This window comes from Eleutherodactylus coqui, chromosome 13 (genome assembly GCF_035609145.1).
Source record: "Eleutherodactylus coqui strain aEleCoq1 chromosome 13, aEleCoq1.hap1, whole genome shotgun sequence".
Classification (NCBI taxonomy): Eukaryota; Metazoa; Chordata; class Amphibia; order Anura; family Eleutherodactylidae; genus Eleutherodactylus; species Eleutherodactylus coqui.
In genome coordinates, this window is record NC_089849.1 from 87334029 (window position 1) to 87358063 (window position 24035).

Below are 24035 nucleotides of genomic sequence, written 5' to 3' on the forward strand. Positions count from 1 at the left end.
AGGCAATCCGCGTGCACGCTGTGTAGTCACATGTGCCGATTCCAGCCAGCTGATTGGGTGAATCGGCCGCGCTGGAGAACTGCGGCAGAATGTGTTAATATGCCTGCCGCCCGGCTTCTGTTTACATTACTTCAGCGCTACAAAATGGCCGCCAGCCGAGTACGCATACTCAGTAGGTGAGGCGAGCGAGGAGGCTCTGCGCATGCGCACACTTTCTCTCTGGCGTATGGACGCTCGGACGTCATAACCCGGTGAAGATGGCGGCGGGGGTAGTGGCTCTCGGGGAAGGAATAAGGAAGCGTTTAACGACTCCCGGCAGCGGCCTGCAGTCAGAGTACCGGCATGGCACGAAGGTAACTAGCAGTCTGCAAGCGGCCGGCGCGGGGAGCTGACGTAATCACGGGGGCGTGACGTCACGGCTGCTGTAGAAGGCGCAGGGATGAGCGCATAGCGCGGGGCGCCCCCGTCTGGGCTTACATGACATTACAAGCGGCTGCCTTCTCCCCCTTGTTGGGGCTGCTGTCAGTTAACCCCTCAGTGCCCTCACTAATGGCCTTACACCTGCAAGCTGACTGCGGACAGCCCGGCTCCTGCTGTCATGGGCAGAGTAACCCCTTACATGCCACAGTCAGTACCAACTGCAGCATAGAGGGGGGGATCTTCTGTCACCCATTGGCCTCCCCGCAGTGCGATTGCAGGGTACCAGCGGGTTCCCATGGCAGCCGGAAGGCTGGCCAATCCTCCGTGCCCACCATGTAGGCTGCTGTCATAGACTTACCTAGTAGAATGCAATACCTGGGTGCTGCAGTGTAGGATCCGAAGGATCGGCCAATCACGTCTTCAGGTCTGTGGGGGAATAAGAAATAGAAAACAAAACCTCAAGAAATGTTACTTTTAAAAGGAGAAAAAAAAATTGTGGAAAAACACCCCAAAAACATGCTTTATCGCCTTAAAAAACCCTTTTTCAATGAATAACATAGTCTTTAAATGTCCTCTGGTAACGCGGGTATAATTAGCGCGGTGGTAACGAGCCGCAGGCGGAGGATACGTTCATCTGGTGTGGTGAACGCGGGCAGGTAAAAACAACGGAATGGTGGGCCCTTTTGTTTGATTTCCCCGAAAAACACAATAAAAAACAATCGGCTCGTGGGCCGGGGCACAGCCGCGGGCGGGCTCGTGGGCCGGGGCACAGCCGCGGGCGGGCTCGTGGGCCGGGATACGTCCGGGCTCACAGGCCGCGGCGAGGCAGGCAGTGGGTTTTCTTTAAAAACAGGTTTTTATTGTGCAAAACTAGTAAAAAAAAAAACAAAAAAAAAACAACAACTGTCGCAGCCATCGTGCCGATCAGAGAGGGAAGTTATCAGGTTACCAAAACCCAAGAACCATGGCAGAACGTCTTGTGTCCATCCATAGCTGTACCTCAGATGGCCCCCAGAGGGCGGCCAATAACTCTACAAGCCCTCCTGCAGCGGCTGTGAGAATCGCTTGGTCCTTAAAGCAAACAATAGTCTGGTCCCTAAGGGGTTAAACACTTGCCCTCCGGGTGGTGCGGGTCTCTGCCCCTTATCAGATCTTTTGGTCCAGGAGCCACCCAGCGGTTGTGGACAGACCCCATAACAGCAGGCAATGTGAGGAAGTGAAACAACCCCCTGTTAAAGGGGTCTTGGTGTCCGTGTGTGTGTGAGTGCTGTGTGACCGCTGTTGTACTGGACCGGGTGACCATAGTTTTTATTTTACACCATTTACTGCACTATTTGAGCAAGTCCAGGACCCCCCCCCCCCCCCACACACACACTTAAAGGGATCCTCCCATCTCAGGAATCCTAACTTCATGTTTGAAATTGCAAAACAATGCATTTACCAATTAGATGTTTATGTCCAAAATGCTCCGCTCTCTGGATCCTGCAGGTATTGGTTCCTCTGGTTGTTTACCGCTCGTTGCCGGGGAAACTGACCTCCTCTATGGAAAGAAATAGCAGAGCACAACAGTAGCGGGTGAACAGTGCGCTCCTGAGAACCCGGCCAGGAGGACGTGCGCAAGCATCGGCCCCCTCTATTTCTGCCATAGAAGAGGTGGTCTGTTTCCCTGGCAACCAGAGGTAAACAACCAGAGGGCAGAGGAATAATAAACATCTGATGGGAGGGAGGGTTCACATCCGGGTCGGAGCTGGAGCGGCTGCTCTAGCTGGTTTAGTGGCTGGCGACGGGTTACATCCGGGTCGGAGCAGAAGCTGCTGCTCTAGCCGGTTTACATCGGGGTCGGAGCAGAAGCTGCTGCTCTAGCCGGTTTACATCCGGGTCGGAGCAGAAGCCGCTGCTCTAGCCGGTTTAGTGGCTGGCGCCGGGTTACATCCGGGTTGGAGCAGAAGCTGCTGCTCTAGCCGGTTTAGTGGCTGGCGACGGGTTACATCCGGGTCGGAGCAGAAGCTGCTGCTCTAGCCGGTTTACATCGGGGTCGGAGCAGAAGCCGCTGCTCTAGCCGGTTTAGTGGCTGGCGCCGGGTTACATCCGGGTTGGAGCAGAAGCTGCTGCTCTAGCCGGTTTAGTGGCTGGCGACGGGTTACATCCGGGTCGGAGCAGAAGCTGCTGCTCTAGCCGGTTTAGTGGCCAGTGCCGAGTTACATCCGGCTCGGAGCAGAAGCTGCTGCTCTAGCCGGTTTACATCGGGGTCGGAGCAGAAGCCGCTGCTCTAGCCGGTTTAGTGGCTGGCACCGGGTTACATCCGGGTTGGAGCAGAAGCTGCTGCTCTAGCCGGTTTAGTGGCTGGCGACGGATTACATCCGGGTCGGAGCAGAAGCTGCTGCTCTAGCCGGTTTACATCGGGGTCAGAGCAGAAGCCGCTGCTCTAGCCGGTTTAGTGGCCGGTGTCGGGTTACATCCGGGTCGGAGCAGAAGCTGATGCTCTAGCCGGTTTAGTGGCTGGCGACGGGTTACATCCGGGTCGGAGCAGAAGCTGCTGCTCTGGCCGGTTTAGTGGTTGGCGCTGGTAATTGCAGTCACACCTTTCATTGAAACCTACAGGACCCCAGCCTACAGTTACGAGCATCGGCCGCTATACAGCAGCTTCTGCGCCAACCCAGTTGTATCTTGGCGCTGCTTGGAAAACCCCTTTAATGCAGTGTGAACCTATCTTAAAAAATAAGTCTTGTTCACCAAAATGCTGCCAGTTCTCCTTCAGCTGGTCCCAGTAAGAACAAGTCCTCTTACTGGTCCACTGAGAAAACAAGTTCTGGTTCTCAGAATGTGGTGATGTAAAAATTACTTCTTGGTTTTAGTGAGCAAAAGTAGTGAAACGCACACAAAAAAACCTATAAAAATGAGGTATGGCCGTAATCCTAGCGACTCCTAAAAATGGATTGAAGGGATTTTCCTTGGGGAGAAGGCGGGACATGAGCGGTGAGTGTGAGTTGTCTTGTTTCCCCCAGGCCACGTTCCACTATCGTACGCTGCTGTGCGACGACAACCGCACCTTGCTGGACGACAGCTCCACCCGAGAGAAGCCCATGGAGCTCATCATAGGGAAGAAGTTCAAGCTGCCGGTCTGGGAGACCATCATCTGCAGTATGCGAGAAGGCGAAGTGGCGGAGTTCCTGTGCGACACTTCGGTACGGTCAGAAACAATAACTATAGACCTGAGGGAAGTGTGGGGGGTCCTCGTCTAACTTGTCATCTCTCCCCAATACTTTTCCAGCATGTCGTCGACTACCCTCAAGTTTCACGTAGTTTGCGCCGGATTGCGGCAGGAGAAGACCCTCGAGATGGCCAAAGACACTGCTGCGGAGGAATTGCCCAGCTGCATGACCATTCGCTCGGCTATATGGACCTCGATGTGCTGCAGAAAGACCCTCAACCCCTTATATTTGTCATCACACTCTTAAAGGTAATGTCCTTCAAGGAGCACCAGGCGGCCATATTAATTGCATCATTGTTCTTCAGCTTGTGGCCGTACATCAAGTACTAACTTTAGCCATGCCACTCGCCTGTCCCGCCCCACTGGCTCCAGAAGCTAAACTGGTTGAGCTGTTTAGCAGAGGGCAAAAAAAAAAACTAGACTAAAATCAAAAATTAGGAAAATGAAAAAAATGAAGATTTGAGTTTTCAGCTAAATCGCCCGGTCCTAGTTGGGGCTTATTCACACGGGCGAGATGCACAAAAACCCCCCTTGTGAATAAGCCATCTTTTGGTGTTCCCTCGGAACGCCTCACCTGTTGGCACTTGCATGTCGTTTGATGCGACATGTGATCATTGGAAAACCCGCTTGTGATCCTCGGATGTGCGTGAAACACGCGCCTGAGGATCGCAATTTCACAGAAGTGAGGTAAGCCGTTCTTGAATGAAAAGCTAGCGTTGGCAAGTGTGATATGGCACTCGCCCGTGTGACTGTTGGATGGGATACTTGTGCGAGAGAACCTACCGTCTCGGAGGTTGCGTGTATATTAATATGAATCAGTAGGAATTTTTCCTCCCTTGATAACTCGCTTGTCCGGATATTGCGTAGGAGTGATCTGTGCGAAGCCGTACGTAGATAAAGCTGCGTGCACGCATGTCACAGGCTGCGTATAACCGCCAGCTCTTGTACAGGGCTGTGGGGATAAGATGATCAACAACCGTGCCCCCCTGGCTTACAATCTGCATACGGCGGCTGTTTGGGTTGGTTACAAAAATAAGTTACTAAAAATATTTATCTAAAGATGACGACCCATTTATGTCCCCCGTGATGTCTTATAAGGCCCTAGGGGGTCAGTCACATTTTTTTATTTTTGACAAAGACACTTTCCCCCTGTAGCTGGGGCATCAGTAGGAGTCCCAGTTACAAGGAAAACATCCCCTGTAGTGACAGTAGTCCCTAACAGAGCTGATCAGGATCTACTAGGACCCTGCAGCTCTGCTGTAATAAGGGGGCACCCGGCAGTCACGTGATCGCTGGGTTGCGTAGTGGAAGCAATACTTCCACTTTTCAGTATATAGTGCTAATTAAATGCTATGTAGCCGGAAAAGGAAGGCATGGTTAAAAACCGCTTCTCCCTTCTCCTCCGGGTCCTCTGCTGTGTCTGACAGTTAATTGCCGGAGCAAAAGCTTTAATCCCGCTGTCCATCTGCTATTAAAGCCCAGGACAAAGTGCAGTATATTTAGTACGCTTCGTCCTTAAGGGGTTAGTAATCGTCTTAACACTACGCAACAAAAAATGTTCATAACAGAAAGTAATTGAGGCTTCTGTAAAATTAAAACCTCCCGATTCCACTGTAAAACTGAATAGTAGCCGCACGTCTTATTTTCAAGTTATTTAACCCCTTAGTGACCAAGTTTTTTTTTTTTTTTTCGTTTTAAAAAAATCGTACCTCCTTTCTTTATCCATCGCCGTCGCTGTATGGGGGCTGGTTGTTGTTTGCAGGACGAGTTGTACTTTTCACTGGTGTTATTTATTGTACCGTATAATGTACTGAAAAACTTTTACAAAGTTCTAAGTGGAGTAAAAAAACCAAAAATGAAATTCCACCATCTTTCGGTGCGTCTTGTTTCTACGGCGCACAGGCTGCAACAAAAATGACCTGATAACTTTATTCTGTGGGTCGGTACGATGACTGCGATACCAAACTTAGGAGCTTATTTTTTTCCATTAATTAAAAAAAAAAAAAATATATGTTCTGCCGCCATCTTCAGCACACTATAATTTTTTTAGTTTTCCGTCGCTGTAGTTGTGCGAGGGCTCATTTTTTTGTGGGACGCCCTGTAGTTTGCTTTTGTACTATTTAGGAATACATACGACTTTTTGATCACTTTTTATTGCATTTTTTTTCTTGTAGAGAGAATGACAAAAAAAAAAAGCATTTCTGGTGTTAATTTTTTTTTTCTGGACTACATTCACCGTGCAGGGTAAATAATGTGTTACTCTGATATATCAGACTTTTACAGACGCAGCGATGCTAAACATGTATTTTTGTTTTGATTCTTATTTAGTCTAACCAGTGAGCTGTAAAAACCCAGCTCATTCCTTACCACTTACTGGTGGATGATCTGCAGAGTGGAAACATACCCTATATGTTACATAAACCTACCCTTACAGTGTTCAGTCAGCGCGCGGTGTGTAACAGTGATTGTGAAATAGTTGCGCCATCACTTTTGTTTTTATAAAGCAAGGTTAACGGCGAGCCGACTGGATTAATTGTATATATGCATATATCCAAAAAATACAATATAACAGCAATTGGATTACATTATTCCCCATAATTGGAAAAACGTACGTGGCAGAAAAAAAAAAATGATATATTTGAATTCCGCGCTCTAAAGTTACTATGAGCCGCACATCTGCTTATGGGTTACAGTAATTGTGTTGCACAGTGTTATTATTTCCTATGGCAGGCAAAAACCCCACAGCGCAGGTAAATGCAGGTTTCATGCGAGTGTGCTGCAACGTCAGTCTTAACGATTGTGAATTTCATGTGTGTGAAAATCATGTTTTTCTCATAAATTGCGTCACAATCGTAGTTAAAAAGTGCGATATTGGTCCGATTTTCTCAGCCCTGTATCTCTCACATCCATGTGATTGCGCTCTAACACGGATAGCATCTGTTGCTTAGCGTACAGTTTGGGGCCGTATACACAAGTGCGTTTTAGCTGGTATACGGGGTAGAAAACAGAACTCTTGCGTCTGCCTCCTCGAAGCCGCTGCAGGCAGCAGTTTTAGGCGATGAGCTCCAGCAGTGTCTCTCACCTCATCACTTGTTTCACTCTTTCTTACGGTCAGTGATGGTAACTGTCTTCTCCAAGCCTGTTCGTCACAGTCCGCTGCCGCGGTCCCTTTCTATTGACCCCTCTAGCACATTGATCTTCTAGGTCGAGGATCCAGGCTCATACAGACAAGACGCATGGGCCATGTCGGATGACGAGAAGCTCGGCGCGGTGCCACTTCTCCACCAGGAAGGGAATCAGTTGTACAAGGAGGGGAACATCCCAGAAGCTGCTGCCAAATACTACGAGGCCATTGCTTGCCTGAAGTCCTTACAAATGAAGGTAAGCTACAGTGGATTGTAGAATGAAGAGTCCTGATACTTTTTACACACTTGCATCTCACCATTTAAGATCTCTGCTTGCCGTCAGTGAATGAGAACAATATTATTTACAGCCACAAATGGAAGTTTCCATCCTGCTTTCAGCTAACAAAGTGATCCAGCTGTATTCAGTCTAGGCAATCATCTGGTCACCATGGATCACATAGACTGGATACAATTCTATCCAAATTTTAGGGCCATCTGATCGATATTGTCAGGATTACCTTAGTGCTCCCCAATTGTGGGGATCTCGCAAGAATTCCAACCATATTGTAATTATCACATAGATGTTCCCCCTTAACAAAACGGTGTGCGCAGGACTTTGGAACGCAGCATTCTGAGGTTACATTCACACAGGTGCGCTATTGCGCTGGCCGACATACTTTTTTTGGTACAAAAACTTCTCACTTCTGTGAAATTGCGATCCTCGGGCGGGTGTTTCTTGCGCAGAGGATGTTTACCATTTATTTCAATATGAAACATCACACCGCACGGCCTGTGAGCGCCATGCGCTGTCTTTTAATGTCCCATTGGGAACAATGAGTGAGGCGTTATGTGCGAATGGCAAGAGGTAGAACATGTTGGGATTTTTATCCTCTCAGCATTACTGCAAGGAAAAAAAATAACACACATCGCTCATGTCAATAAGTCCATATTCATGCCTCTCGTGAGATTCTCGCCTGTGTGAACGCAGCCTCACTATAGTTCACCTTCTACAGACACGGTACCGTGCCATGATTTTCTGCTGTGGTCTTGTGATGTCACTACCCCATACAGCATATGTAGAAGTTTATTTATTGACGCCTGCATGGTAAAAAGCAAGTGAAGCGTGTCAGGATAGCGCCTCCTACAGAGATATAACAACAAAGTATATATAGGAAAGGAGTGTTAACTCACCTGGTGCGAGGTGGGGGTTCCCTTGTTGGGGGCTAGCCCACCTGCACCCCTCATCCAAGTATGCTTGTAAGAATATTACCTCGTCCACGATCCGGTCCTCTGGAGAATCAGACACTCTGAATAAAGCCACCGCAGAAAGAAAAAGATCTCCGCGCTCGTGTGGATACAAGAATAGGCTCTGTTCACAAATAGGAATGAACGTGTAGTTCAACTATTTGTGAACGGAGCCTATTCTTGTATCCACACAAGCGCGGAGATCTTCTTTCTTTGGTGCATGGTAAAAAGGTTTTCTTTATGAAGACCTGATGGATCTTGGAAACCTTCCTGCAGTCCAGCGTTGCAGAATTTTGTTAAATGGCACTAAATATATAAAGTACAGCCTGCACCTATCGGCCGTGTGCGGCCCGTGAGTTCAGGCAGGCTGAGAGTGCAGTACCGGATCGGTGGACCACATTCAGACACAGTGGATGAAATCCACAGCAGAAGAGGCACGCTGCCGCTTTTTAAATCCCCAGCATGCTGCGTCCCAGGAAAACAATGAGCGAGGCCTTCATTCTAGAGGGACGATGCTGTGAATGACTAGTGCAGTCCTATACCGGGCCGCTGTGTTAATGGATCACCCTTTGTCGTCTTAGGAGCAGCCTGGATCCCCAGATTGGATCAGTCTTGACACGCAGATCACACCGTTGCTTCTGAATTACTGTCAGTGCAAGTTGTTGGAAGGCGACTACTACCAAGTGCTGGAGCATTGCTCGTCAATACTGAACAAGTATTCAGGTATGTACTGCTGGACCCCCGCCACTTGGAAGCAAACATCATGGCATACTCAGTTACAAAATCTAGGAAAGTAAAACGGCATTGCATAATAATGGTGCAAGTCTTTCCACCGAGCCGTGTACCAGCGGACTTACATGCTCGGGCCTCTCGCTGTAGAGCAGGACAACCAGCTGCCCCCGTCAGAATCTAGTAGAGCCGAGCCGCCAAGAGCCGCACAACACCAGGCTCTAACTTTAGTTAAGAATAAAGGCTTCTGGTTCCTTAAGCACTGATATACAGTCCAAGTGAAGTGTGAGCACCTCTTCTATGGGACTTAGCCAAGCACTGTACTCTCTCAATAGACAGTGAATGGGGCGGTGGGTCATGTATGCGCTCCATTCTTGTGATCGGTGAGGGTCCCAGCAGACAGACCATTATTAATCAAACATTGATCATGTTTTCAGACAATGGGTGAGGAAAAAAAGTGTTTATGTAAAAGCCCCTTTAAAGAAAACCTCTCATGCCAACAGGGCTGGTGCGGCCTCACTGACTCAAATGATGTCTCGTTCCCCCATAAAGCCTCCTCTTAGTTTGTAGTAATATGGCAAGTGGGCTGTTCCCACTCAGTCATCAGCCAATGACAGTGAGCAGTGGGGACGCCTACTTGACACACAGAGCTCTGGAAACAAACTAAGAAAAGCCTTTACGGGGGAACAGAAAGGAGTAGAAGAAAAGGGAGACCTGGAGTAAGCAGGGCCATGACTGCAAAGCTACGCCGCCGCCTCACTGATATGACGGCTCCTCTTTACGGTGAATGGAGGTCATTCACACTAGCTTGTGTCGTCTTGGAAAGATCCGTAATGGCCTCACAGGAGGCAAACTGATGCCGTTTTATTTCTAATGCAGAGCCAGCAAAAGTATCAGGTTTTTAATAGAGTATCTAATGGAAATCAGTTTTTTTTTAATTTTTTTTTTTAGATAATATAAAAGCCTTGTTCAAGCGAGGAAGAGCCCACGCTGCAGTTTGGAACGCGTCGGAAGCAGAACAAGACTTTTCCCGGGCTGTGGAGCTGGACCCGTCCCTCGCACCCCTGGTTGCAAAAGAGTTAAAGAAGCTTGAGACCCGTTTAAATGAAAAAGATCGAGAAGACAAAGCCCGGTTTCGGGGCATATTCAAGTGACTGTCACCAGCGGCTCCATCGTAATTAGGTCAATGCTCCATCTTAAACATGTGATTTGCACAATGTGGCCTTCAAGCCATTCAATCCGCAAAACCGCATTCATGGTATAACCCACCTGTCGGGCCGAGGGGCAGACAGAACCTTGATTGTATTCCTACATACAATAACTCGTAATGCAGCAATACGGCAAAGGGCGGGGAACGGCGGCCATATCCGACCAGAGGAACGCTGCGAGTTGTCATCTTACAGTATATCGCTATACCACATTGTAATGACGGCTTATCTACCCTGAAAAACCAGCCCCTCCGATCAGACACAAGGTATTCTGTCAAGAGTAACTTTATTTCCTTATATATATAAAAAGTGGAAAGTGTTTAAGTGCGGAGTCGGAGGATAGTCACGTACGTGCGTTGCGTTCTGTTTCGGCGAGGCATTCTCTCACAAGAGCTCTTGCATGAATGATACCTGCAGCGATACAAGACTCAGATTAGTCACCGCGTCACATCGGATCCACTGGTTTTAGTTTCTACCTTGGTTTTTATGCTCACCTCTTTTTAATCTCTCCATTGCACTTTTGCTCCCAGCGTACGTCGGTCTGATCTCTCTCCCCATCTCTTCAATGACCGACAGCAGATCGCTGTAAGTCCCCTGGGAGACGGCCTGTGATACGGCAGGCTTGACCCCCTGCTAATACAAATGTTCCTTTTATATCCTTTCTACGCTCGATACTTAATGTCATCGTGTTCACACATTAATATTTTGTATTTATATCACTGCATGCAGATCTGTGTACTCAATAAATGAAATGTTACATCTACCTGCGGTGCCTACGTCACTACCATGAGGCTCTAGTCACGAGAACAGAGCCCAAGCTATTGGCTCATATACTAGACAGACTTTTTGTAATGTCAATAACTATTAACCCATTAAATAAGCTATCAGAAAAAAACTTGTACAAGTTATAGTGACATGTCAGTGCACAATACAGCCCATTAATGATGGCTGTAAAAGAGTGTACTGGTAGCCACTAAAGTGTAACTAAACTTTTCCAAAAACTTTTGACTTGTAATAAGTTTTGATCGGTGTCAGGGGTCCAGGTGCTAAAACAAAAGGGCAGAAGTGCTGAGTGTTGTGCCTCTACGCCTTTCACTGACATAGTGTAGTGACTCAAGACTTTCTTCTGTACCTGTGCAGCTCCTCAAGTTAAAAGCCAACCAGACACCAAGCTCAGTTGACTGCTTCTGCTCAATCCTTTTGGTTCTGAGCACCTGGACCGCCACTGATCAAAACTTCTAATATGATACTAAAAGCAGGTCAAAAGTTTTTGAAAGTTTAGTTACCCTTTAATGACTCCCAGTACGACCTCACAGCCATCAGTAAGGGGCCTTATTGTGTATTTAAAGAGCTGAAGAATAAGTGCTGCGCAGGTTCCATGACACACAAGAGCGAGCGGCTCTGCTGTCTGATAGTCCAGCTCTTGCCCTGTCTGGATCGTTGAATTCCCTGACAATTTAACGCTCTAATTGCAGCGGTCAAGAGTGACCATGGCATGATCTAAAAGGGGACACTTTGGTTTAATCAGGTCACAGGTGTTCCTGGTGCTAATTTAGTACTGAGGAACTCCTGTGCGATCAGTCCGGGGGAAAAGGACACTACAGGCGGCCATGAGAATTAGATGCGTATCAGCCAACCATCAGCGTACATGCCGGGCATGATTGCCATTGCTGGCAAACAAGCATCGGGCTCTTAGATCACAACATGCCTGATGCTTTTGTTCTCCCCCCGCCAGTCCTGATAGCACGCAGTGATGGTCAGCAGCCAAGTGTGCGGAGAGAGCTGCTGGCCAGACGACCGTTCGCTCAATAGGTGTAGTGTATGACCATCTTACGTCTGCTCTAAGGGCTCATCTACACAGGCGTATGCATAAAATGCTGTGTGGATCACACAGCGTTTTACCGCCATGGACCTGGCAATCGTTGTGTATTGCAGCAATAGCATCTGACACGCCATCAGGCGCAGGGCGGCTTTTTAATTCCCCGCTCCGTTCCTCTATAGACGGCGCGGAATGCGCTTCGCAGAGAGAATAGGGCTGTATGTGTATAATATGTGGTAAGAGCATGCTGCCATCTTTTTCATGCATATTTACACACAATGTAGATACACTAATGTGAATGCATCAACAGCAATCTATTCACTGCTTTGGACGCTAAAACATAACTTTATATTATTGTTAACCCCTTAGTGACAGCCCTATCGTAAAACTACGTCCTGCTGTTGCAGGACGTGTATGGAGGGAGGTAGCACCGCTATCTCCCTCCATACAGCGCAGGCATCAGCTGTTTATTACAGCTGACACCCGTGGGCAATAGCTGCGTTCAGCCGATTGCGGCTATTAACCCTTTAAATGCCGCTGTCAATTCTAACAGCGGCATTTAAATCCCCCGAACAGTATGGGCCCCCCCCCCCCCCCGCGGTGAGATCGGGGGAGCCGTGCAGGTGTCATGGCAGCTGGGGGCCTAATGAATGGCCCCAGGGCTGCCTTAGCAGACTGCCTATCAAGTCATACACACAGGGTGGCTTGAAAGACTACCTGTAAAAAAGCAGTATGACGCAATGCTATAGCATTACGTCATACTGCAGGAGCGATCAAAGCATCGCATGTTAAAGTCCCCCAGGGGGACTTCAAAGTAATGTAAAAAAAAAATCAATAAAGTTTTTTTAATTGTTTAAAAAAAAAAGTTATGAAAGTTTAAATCACCCCCCATTTGCCATATCCATTATTAAAAAAATCATAAAATAAAAATATGTATTTGATATCGCCGCGTCCGTAAAAGTCCGATCTATCAAAGTAGTGCATTATTTTTTCTGCACGGTGAACGTCGTCCGAAAAAAAAAAAAAAAGAACGCCAGAAATGCACTTTTTTAGTTACCCTGTCTCCCAGAAAAAACGCAATAAAAAGCGATCAAAAAGTTGTATGTATTCCAAATTTATGCTATCGGAATTTTCAGGACATCCCGCAAAAAATGAGCCCTTGCTCAACTACGTTGACGGAAAAATAAAAAAAAGGTATTACGCGCAAAAAATGACCGCAGAAAATAATTGAAAAAAATTAAATATCTTAAAAAAAACAAAACATAAAAGTACTACAGCAAAAAAAATACTATACAAATTTGGTATCGTAGTAATCGTACTGACCCACAGAATAAAAATATCAGGTCGTTTTTGTTGCAGTTTGTGCGCCGTAGAAACAAGACGCACCGAAAGATGGTGGAATGTCGTTTTTTTTCCATTTCTCTCCGCTAAGAATTTTTAAAAAGGTTTTCAGTACATTATATGGTACAATAAATAGTGCCATTGAAAAATACAACTCGTCCCGCAAAAAACAAGCCCTCATACAGCGACTTCGATGGATAAATAAAGGAGCTACGATTTTTTAAAAGGGAGTAGGAAAAAAACAAAAGGAAAAAAGCTCCGTCACTAAGGGGTTAATTTAAAAATTTTTTTTTTTTTTACAATGACTCACAAACCTGATGAGCTCTTAAAATCTTAAGACTACTACTCGCTTCTGTAGTGGGTGATAAAGTCAGGATCTAAGTATATGGTTGTGTTTGGCGTCACTGTACCAAAAATAATTGTTTCTTTATATATAGCTACCCCTGAGGCTACAGATCACTCCCCAAAAGATGAAGAGGAGGAAATAGTACTCGACAGTAAATCAGTCCTGGGCCGATGCGCTTCACTCAACAAGGAGCTCTTCAGGGACCCTGATATACCTCAATATATGTATTGGTGACTCTCCAAAACCAATTGCATATCAGCAATACAATAATTGGTTAAGAAAAGCTTGCATGCAGATTTAATGGTGAGGGTGGAAGAGTGGATGATACACCATATATCCAGCAAATAAGGGGATATCGTATTATCTTATTGTCACCCCCAACCTGCTAGGAGCCCTTCTGTTCACTACATTACTCCGTGTTCTCTTGGATGCTACTTTAGATGCCCATATCTCTGGAAGCAATCCCTGTCTGCCCGCAGATCAGTTACCGATGATAGTGGAAACTCTTCCACCCTCACCATTATATCTGCAAGTGAACTTTTATTAACCAATTATTGTATTGCTGATATGCAATCAGTTTTGGAAAGTCACCAATACATATATTGAGGTATATCTGGGTCCCTGAAGAGCTCCTTGTTGAGCGAAACGCGTCGGCCCAGGACCGATTTACTATCAACAGTACTATTTCCTCCTCTTCATCCTTTGGGGAGTGATCTGATTTACGCCTCCCGTAGCCGCAGGGGGGTGACTATATATAAAAAAAAAACTATTATTTTTTGATACAGTGACACCAAACAACCATATACTTAAGATGCTAAGATTTTACCAGCTCATCGGTATCAGATGTTTGTGAGTTTTTGTTAAAAAAAATAAATAAATTTAAGATTAAAGTTATTAAGTTGGTTTAGAGTCCAAAGCAGTGACTAGATTCTAGTTCTAATATTTGGGACTATTCCTGCCTCTGAAACCCATCAACAATCCGTGTACTTCTACTGACTACTCATCGTGTACCATGTGGGTGTGCATTATACTGTGAAGGCACGCTCGTGGGAATGAGCCCTAAGGGGAATTTAGTGAGACAGTCATGAGGATATCGGGACAAATGTATTACTAGGCGCAAAAAATTATCGAGGTGCATAACCGTCAGAAGCAACTGTGTGCAAAACAGAAGTAGTGCGCCAAAGTGTGTGACTAGAGATGAGCGAGTATACTCACTAAGGCACATTACCCGCTGCTCCCCGCCGGCCCCCAAATCTTTAGAGACGAGCGGGGAGATACTCGGCTAAGGCACTACTCGCTCGAGTAATGTGCCTTAGTGAGTATACTCGCTCATCTCTAATTGTGACCATTTTCTGCTAGAAAACTCAAGTCATTTAAAACGTCACCCAGGAAAGTGATTGTTATGCAATAAACCTTTGGCTTTTATACCTACTTAAGGGACTCCGACTGGCAACTCCCTAAAGAGCAATTCCACAAACTCTGCCTGGCGAGTAGGCATAAACTGCTGCTGGGGAGGGCAGTGTAGACACCGCTACACATGAAGCTCTTGTCCTCTAATCCCTGGCCCCTCCACCTGTAGCTAAACCCAAAGCCCCACGTTCTCTCACCTGAATGAAGCCCATGGAAGGGGGTCCAAAGTCACTGAAGATGGGCCGGAAAGAAGAGACTGAAATGGCTCCTGAAGGAGATGAAACCGCGGCTCCCGGCACTGCAAACCACATCAGATGAGGGGATGAGATGTTTATGGCTGCACACAGCTATCAATCCACAGTATAAGCATTGCAAGCCCACGGGGTGTACAAGTTACGGGGGGACACAAACGGTGACATGTTGGCATTCAGAGATGTAGATGGAGAAAGATTTGTGACAGAAAGGTAGAAGGATTACTACAACGGCAGCAAGAACAGACACAACAGCAGCAGCACAGCCCTTGGTGAGCGTTACACCGGGCAGAGAAAAGGGGAACTCTTGGCATTAACTGGATGTCTGCATTAATTACAATCAGGCCACATTTATTTGTAATTAACGCAGAAATCCAGAGGGTTCACTTACTTTCTCTCCCACTACTGCGGAAGTTTAGTCAATGTGCTGAATAAAAGATGGTACGTTATGTAAGTCACAGTCGGACCACATTGTATCAGTCACATACAAGACCTGTAGTACCACACAAACAGTTAGTGTCTACTGACCACTGAGTAACCGTCCACAGAGCAGCAAGAGAAATAAGTGAACCCTTTATTTCATCACCACTAAATCGGGATACACAGGGTATCACTGTCACCAAACATTTCCTGTCGCTGTAAATAAGGTTTGTAACCATTCCGCCCTGCAAATGTGTTTTCCTTCATCAGTATTTCTAGGATGCCTTGTGTATTACACAGCCTGCCTCAGGTCATTCCATCTGCATAGAGCTAAAAGGGGTTCCACAAAAACAACGTATCGCCTATCCACGGGATAAGTGGATTACAATGGTACTGATGTATTTAATGGGGTGGGCTCCAGAAGACATCCTTTCTATATGTCCTATCTGGGCACATGGATGCCACAGAGGGGGGTCTTCCACTTGGAGCCCCCCTCCAACCTGAGCTAGCTCATCACTAGGGGGTTGAAGCCAGACCCAAGAACAATAAGCTCACAGTAACGAGAGGACTTGTAGACGAGCGCAGTATGTGTAGTGCCAAGAATGGGATCACCTCCCTTCCTATGAGATCATGATTGGGTTCCTTCATGTCACCGAAGATTGAGAAGTCCATGTGGTACAATAGGATTCCCAATGGAGGGCCATCTGCTCAAGTGTTTGGCTCATCAGGGGAAAATATGTCTACGCACGTCTTAACCTCTCAAGGACGCGGCCCGTTTTTATTTGCTTTTTGGTTTCTCCTCACCACTTTCCACTTTGGTGAGGAACCAAAAAAAAAACAAAAAACACGCACTTGTACCATCTTTGGGTCTTATTTTTATGGCAAAAATGACAGAACGTTATTCGGTGGGTCGGTACGATTACAAGGATACCAAATTTATAGATTTTCACGCACTACTTCTAAAAAATAAAATATGGCAAAAAATAGAATTTTCCGCCGCCATCTGCTGACCGCTAAAACTTTATTTTTCCGCCAACCTAGTTCTACGAGGGCGCTATTATCTGTGGGGCGTCCTGTAGTTTCTATTGATATCATTTGAGTTTTTGATCATTTTTTATCCACTTTTTTTCTTGGAGTCAGGGCAACCAGAAAAAGCGTAATTCTGGAGTTCTGTCATGTTCCTATGACGTTCACTGTGCGGGTAAATAGTGCGTCACTATGAAAGTTTGGCCTTTTAAGGATGCAGCAAAAAAAAAAAAAAAGTTAAAAAAAGTCTATAAACTTATATTTTTTTTATTATAAATATGGTTTATAATAAAAAGTGTAGAAATTAGTTTAAAAACTTTTAAGTCCCCATACGGGATGTGAACTTGCAGCCATTTGATCGCTTATAGAGTATAACGCAACAATATAGTATTACCTTATATCGCAATCAAGGCAGGCCAAAAGCATTGCTTGATAGGCAGTCAGCCATGGCAGCCGAATGCCACCTCATGATCTAATCACCCAAGTGGTGGGCAGTTTGGGACCTCTAAACACGGATTGGGACATTTAAATGCCCGTCAGAACGGACAGCGATATTTAAAGGGTTCACACCTGACTGCAATATCCACAATCAGCAGCACTAATTGTGGCTATTGCAGTTGGGTGTCTGCTGTCAAAGCGCTGGCACCCGCCATGTGTGGAGTAGGGTAGGCTCCCGATCCTCCTCCATACCAACCATGTGCCTACATGGTGCAAATAAATGACGTCATCCTAGAATGGTAGAGTCCGGAAGGGACTCCCAGACTCCATACAGGATTCACTGAGTCATCGCAGAGACTCCAGCCTCCGAACACTTCCATCAAAGGAGAACTCCCCACCTCCCATGGCAACCTGTTCCACTCATTTATCCCCTCACTGTCTAATATCTAATTTGTGTCTCCTCCCTTTCAGCTTCATCCCATTGCTTCTAGTCTTTCCTTGTGCAAATGAGAATAGAGCTGATCCCTCTGCACTGTGACAGCCCTTCAGATATTTGTAGGCAGCTATTAAGTCTCCTCTCAGCCTAAACATTCCCAGATCCTTTAACCGTTCCTCATAGGACTATTTTGGCCATAGGGACGCAACGATTTTTGGGGGATTTTTATCTTCACTTCTCACAAGCCATAATTTTTCTCTCCCCCGACACGGCCGTATGAGGCTTGTTTCTGAAACTGTAGTTTTTATTGTTCCCATTGTTGGGTACATATAAGTGTTGTAAAACTTATTAGCATGAGGGCTTCTTCAGACGTCCGTATATCAGCTGGGTTATCACGCCCGGCCGATATACAGTGTCCCTCTCTATAGGGGGAGGAGGCAGGATGGGAGCAGTGCACTGAGCTCTCCTCACTGTTTGCAATCAGAGGGGCGGGGCTATGTTCTTCCTGTTCCGCCCCCTCTGATTGCAAACAGTGGTGAGGGCTCCGTGCTCTGCTCCCAGCCCGCCTCCTCCCCTGCAGAAAGGGACATCGTATATCGGCCGGGCGTGAAAACCTGCCCATATACAGACCTGTGAATAAGCCCTAGATGACACACGTTCCCTGCAGGTCGGCACGATTACATTAACACCAAAATTATATATTTTAGGTGTTTCTACTTTTGCTCAATAAAAAAAACTTTTCCCCCAAGTCCCGGAGTTATTTCTGTCCCCGCCGGCGCTCTGCTTGTTTTTAGCATGACACGTTATAGTTTTAGCGGTACTATATTTGGGGTGCAGCTATTTTGGGAGGTGAAATGAAGCATTTCAGCTGTTTTTTCCCCCCCTTTTTTTAGAGTGAAGGATAAATCGTTTCATTTATTGCACGGGACGCCTCGGATACGGCCAGAGCAGATGGGTTTTCTGGAGGAAGGGCACAAAGAGTTTTTTTATTCAACTTTTCATTTTTTAGGTCCCTCTGGGAAACCGGAGCCAGACCAGCTCTGATAATGTAGCGCAGTACTCTTGTATTGCAATGCATTATCGGTCACATTAGCGATGACAGGCCACGGCAGACCCGGATATTATTATAACCCACTGGGAGCTGATGGCATCACAGCAGGAGCGCCCCCCCTCTGTGAACCCCATACACACCCCAACCTACAGTGATCGCGGCACGTAATAGATTAACAGCAGGGATCGGGGTGCTCTCCAACCCCCACTGTTGCAAGCTTACAGCCTGTTGCATTAAGCAGCACCGTGCCAGGAGGTAAGCCTAGGGCGGCTGCACACGGCCAGATTTGGATTGCTGAATCCAGAGAGGGCTTTCGCTTCGGATTCGGCAATGCAAACACCGCCCATGAGATGCTAGCGGGACGGGGGGGGGGGGGGGGGGGTGAAATCACAGCACGCCCTATTTTGCAGTTTTCATGGATTGACTTTATTGAAAGCCGCCCGACCCGCAGCCCTTCCACAATAGTCATTGCGGGGCGGTCAGATTGGGCATCACGGCTAGGCGATGACGCGGGAAAAGCAGGGGTTTACAGAAAATATAAGTATGTACGGCGCACGCCCGACGGCTCGCCGTGCGGACCATCCGCAATACAGAGGTAGTAATGACAGGTACGCGCGGACGCCGACCGGGCACAGGGTCAGGTTCTGCTGCGGACTCCCACATGTGGCATCCGACCCGCCCGTGTGCGGACGGCCTCACCTCCCAAGGCACTACATGGTTCTCCAGGGCTCTTCTACCGATGTGCCTGTAGTACCAGCCTCGGCCACTGCAGTGGACAGCGCTAGCTGCCCCCGACATACATCAGCAGAACTGGCCGATCAGTGGGGATCCTGAGGGGTGGACATCCCCTTTAAGCCCGCTCTACACCCCTATAAAGCGGCGGGCGTGAGAGCCCACAGGCAGTGCGGCATCGGCACACGGCTGGCATCAGATGCCACACAGCACCACAACCTACACATGGCATCTCTACCGGCGAGCAGCTGGTTACCGGGGGTCACGGGGGTGCCCGGAGCGCTGTTGCTTCCTGACGGTGCCGGGGCGATGGGTTTATAAGACATGCTGCCCGGTGGCTGCTCACTGGCTATGGAGGTCCCTCCGGCTGTGTGGCGGTGCTCCCCGGTGCTGCCTCCTCGTACAGGTCCGCTCAGCCCTCCGCACGTCCGCTACTTCCCGGGTCCAGATGATAATGGCGCCGGACAGCTCTCAGCCCCCTCACCTCAACTCACCCGGCTCCAGCAACCCAGACGCATCGTGACGTCATGACGTAGCATGCCGGCCGCCCCGCCCCGTGGGAGGAGCCTCGCACGGGCGGGAACTTCTCTCCTGTGTTGTGCCGCCGCGGCTCCACGGGGATTAACCCCTTCAGGGCGCACAGGCAGTTCTGGGTTTTTTTTTTGCATTTTCGCCCTACTTTAAAAAAAAATAACTTTCCGTGGCTGCAGCAGTCGAGGGCCGGTGTGTTGTGGAGCTGGTCGTGTGTTACTACTGAAGCCACTGGGGGGTGCACTATTACTACTGGAGCCACTGGAGGGGGGCGCTATATCTACTGGAGCCACTGGAGGGGGGGGGGGGGGCGCTATATCTACTGGAGCCACTAGAGGGGGGGGGGGCACTATTACTACTGGGGGCCACTGTGGGGAGGACACTATTACTACTGGAGCCACTGGGGGGGGGGGGGGGGACACTATTACTACTGGGGGCCACTGTGGGGAGGACACTATTACTACTAGGGCCACTGGAGGGGGCACTATTACTACTGGGGGCCACTGTGGGGAGGACACTATTACTACTAGGGCCACAGGGGGGGACACTATTACTACTGGAGCCACTTGGGGGGGCACTATTACTACTGGGGGGGGCACTATTACTACTGGAGCCACTGGAGGGGGAGGGGGGGGCGCTATATCTACTGGAGCCACTGGAGGGGGCACTATTACTACTGGAGACACTGGAGGGGGCGCTATATCTACTGGAGCCACTGGAGGGGGGGGGCACTATATCTACTGGAGCCACTGGAGGGGGGGGGGTGCTATATCTACTGGAGCCACTGGAGGGGGGGGCGCTATATCTACTGGAGCCACTGGAGGGGGGGACGCTATATCTACTGGAGCCACTGGAGGGGGGGGGGGCGCTATATCTACTGGAGCCACTGGAGGGGGGTCGCTATATCTACTGGAGCCACTGGAGGGGGGGCGCTATATATACTGGAGCCACTGGAGGGGGGGGGGCACTATTACTACTGGGGGCCACTGTGGGGAGGACACTATTACTACTGGAGCCACTGGGGGGGACACTATTACTACTGGGGCCACTGGGGGGGGCACTATTACTACTGGGGGCCACTGTGGGGAGGACACTATTACTACTAGGGCCACTGGGGGGGGGGCACTATTACCACTGGGGGGGCACTATTACTGCTGGATCCACGGGGGGGCACTATTACTACTGGAGCCACTGGGGGGGCACTATTACTACTGGAGCCACTGGGGGGGACACTATTACTACTAGGGCCACTGGGGGGGGGGCACTATTACTACTGGGGCCTCTAAAGGGATCATTATTACTACTGGGGCCCAAATAAGGGACATTATTATTACTGGAGGCACTGGGAGGTGGTACAGGCACTATTACTACTGGGGCGTCTATGTGGAGGGTCACTATTACTACTGGAGCCACTATAGGGGTCATTATTACTACTGAGGCCTCTATGGGGGTGACACTATTACTACTGGGGCCATTATGGGGTTCACTTATTACTACTGTGGTCAAAGTTTTGGGACACTGTTACCACTGAAGCCCCTGGGGGTGGGGGGTCACAGTTACTACTGGAGCCACTAAGGGGGGGGGGGCACTATTACTACCGAGGCCACTATTGGGGGTGGGTGGCACTATTACTACCTGGACTACTATGTGGGTCTCTTATTACTACTGGGGTCAAAATAGGGGACACTATTACCACTGGAGCCACAGGGAGGAGCACTATTACTACTGGGGTATCTATGGGGGGTGATGGGAGTAACTGTTACTACTGGAGCCACTAAGGGGAGCCGCTATTGTTACTGAGGCCACTATAGGGTCATTACTTCTGCTGAGGCCACTATATGGGTCATTATTACTACTGAGGCAACTGTGGAGGGGGTCACTATTACTACCTGGACTACTTTGTAGGTCATCTATTACTACTGGGGCCTCTATGGGGTGACACTATTACTACTGGAGCCACTATGGAAAGCACTATTACTACTGGTGCTTCTAAAGGGATCATTGTTACTACTGGAGCCATTATGGGGGTCACCTATTACTACTGTGGCCAAAATAGGAGACACTATTACTACTGGAGCCACTGGGAGGGGCACTATTACTACTAGGGTGTCTATGGGGAGGGGGGGCACTGTTACTACTGGGGTGTCTATGGGGGTGGGTGTCACTATTATTACTGGAGCCCCTAAGGGGGTACTAATTCTACTGAGGCCACTATAGGGATCGTTATTACTACTGTGGCCACTATGGATGAGGGGTCACTATTACTACCCGGACTACTATGTGGGTCACTTATTACTACCGGGGCCTCTATAAGGGTGACACTATTACTACTGGAGCTAATATGGGGCACACTAATACTACTGGGTCCTCTAAAGGGATCATTATTACTACTGGGACCATTATAGGGGTAACATTACTACTGTGGTCAAAATAGGGGACACTATTACTACTGGGGCCTCTAAAGGGATCATTATTACTACTGGGGCCAAAATAAGGGACATTATTATTACTGGAGGCACTGGGAGGTGGTAGAGGCACTATTACTACCGGGGCGTCTATGTGGAGGGTCACTATTACTACTGGAGCCACTATAGGGGTCATTATTACTACTGAGGCCACTATGGGAGGAGGGGGGTCACTATTAGTACCCGGACTACTACGGTATGTGGGTCACTTATTACTCCTGGGGCCTCTATGGGGGTGACACTATTACTACTGGGGCCATTATGGGGTTCACTTATTACTACTGTGGTCAAAGTTTTGGGACACTGTTACCACTGAAGCCCCTGGGGGTGGGGGGTCACAGTTACTACTGGAGCCACTAAGGGGGGGGGCACTATTACTACCGAGGCCACTATTGGGGGTGGGTGGCACTATTACCACCTGGACTACTATGTGGGTCTCTTATTACTACTGGGGTCAAAATAGGGGACACTATTACCACTGGAGCCACAGGGAGGAGCACTATTACTACTGGGGTATCTATGGGGGGTGATGGGAGTAACTGTTACTACTGGAGCCACTAAGGGGAGCCGCTATTGTTACTGAGGCCACTATAGGGTCATTACTTCTGCTGAGGCCACTATATGGGTCATTATTACTACTGAGGCAACTGTGGAGGGGGTCACTATTACTACCTGGACTACTTTGTAGGTCATCTATTACTACTGGGGCCTCTATGGGGTGACACTATTACTACTGGAGCCACTATGGAAAGCACTATTACTACTGGTGCTTCTAAAGGGATCATTGTTACTACTGGAGCCATTATGGGGGTCACCTATTACTACTGTGGCCAAAATAGGAGACACTATTACTACTGGAGCCACTGGGAGGGGCACTATTACTACTAGGGTGTCTATGGGGAGGGGGGGCACTGTTACTACTGGGGTGTCTATGGGGGTGGGTGTCACTATTACTACTGGAGCCCCTAAGGGGGTACTAATTCTACTGAGGCCACTATAGGGATCGTTATTACTACTGTGGCCACTATGGATGAGGGGTCACTATTACTACCCGGAGATCATTATTACTACTTGGACCATTATGGGGGTAACATCACTACTGTGGTCAAAATAGGGGACACTATTACTACTGAAGCCACTAGAGGTGGGGGGGGGGGGCACCATTACTACTAGGACTTCTAAGGGGGGGTCTCAGTATTACTACTGGATTCACTAAGGCGGGGGGGGGCTATTACTCCTGTGGCCACTATGCAGGAGGGGGGGGGGTCACTATTACAAATGGATTACTATGTGGGTCACTTATTACTTCAGGGACTACTATGGGGAGACACTATTACTAGTAGGACCATTATAGTGGACACTATTACTACTGGGACTACTATGGGGAGACACTATTACTAGTAGGACCATTATAGTGGACACTATTACTACTGGGACTATTATGGGGAGACACTATTACTAGTAGGACCATTATAGTGGACACTATTACTACTGGGACTACTATGGGGTCACATTACTACTGAGGCCAAAATAGGGAACACTATTACTACTGAAGCCATTATGGGGGTCACTATTACTATATAGTCTTACAATTACAATAGGGCCTTTAGGGCTCATGTCCACCGTTTATTACATGTGCATTGCAAGGACGCATAATATGTGGTGAACGGAGTCAATGAAAGTCAATGGCCTTTCATTTATCTATTCACGCTTGCGTATAGTAATTGCATATGTCACGCGCGTCAGAAAAATCGCTCCACGCTCTATTTTATTGCGTATTACGCATGTAAGAGCCCTATTATCTATGGGTGCGTATAATATGCAATGCCAA

At 48.1% G+C, this 24035-nt stretch overlaps 2 protein-coding genes across 8 annotated transcripts; one reads left to right on the forward strand and one right to left on the reverse strand.

Annotated features, from left to right (window-relative positions):
- Nucleotides 1-198: 198 nt before the first annotated feature.
- AIP (aryl hydrocarbon receptor interacting protein) lies at nucleotides 199-10701 on the forward strand. Of its 2 annotated transcripts, none has more exons than XM_066587299.1 (6): nucleotides 199-353; nucleotides 3426-3605; nucleotides 3692-3880; nucleotides 6836-7012; nucleotides 8583-8724; nucleotides 9682-10701. In XM_066587299.1, exons 1-6 carry the CDS (start codon nucleotides 258-260, stop codon nucleotides 9882-9884), a joined length of 987 nt encoding a protein of 328 aa, XP_066443396.1. In that variant the 5' UTR covers nucleotides 199-257; the 3' UTR covers nucleotides 9885-10701. The 2 variants fall into 2 exon arrangements, with proteins under 2 accessions (XP_066443396.1, XP_066443397.1); XM_066587300.1 differs by lacking the exon at nucleotides 199-353 and adding an exon at nucleotides 2022-2099.
- On the reverse strand, nucleotides 10208-19737 carry CDK2AP2 (cyclin dependent kinase 2 associated protein 2). Of its 6 annotated transcripts, none has more exons than XM_066587306.1 (4): nucleotides 19693-19737; nucleotides 15052-15152; nucleotides 10433-10568; nucleotides 10208-10349 (listed from the first exon to the last, which is right to left on the reverse strand). In XM_066587306.1, the coding sequence occupies exons 2-4, from the start codon at nucleotides 15064-15066 to the stop codon at nucleotides 10282-10284; spliced, it is 219 nt and encodes a 72-aa protein (XP_066443403.1). In that variant the 5' UTR covers nucleotides 15067-15152; nucleotides 19693-19737; the 3' UTR covers nucleotides 10208-10281. The 6 variants fall into 6 exon arrangements, with proteins under 6 accessions (XP_066443403.1, XP_066443404.1, XP_066443402.1 ...); XM_066587307.1 differs by having other exon boundaries at nucleotides 19703-19724; XM_066587305.1 differs by having other exon boundaries at nucleotides 19555-19694.
- Nucleotides 19738-24035: the final 4298 nt, after the last annotated feature.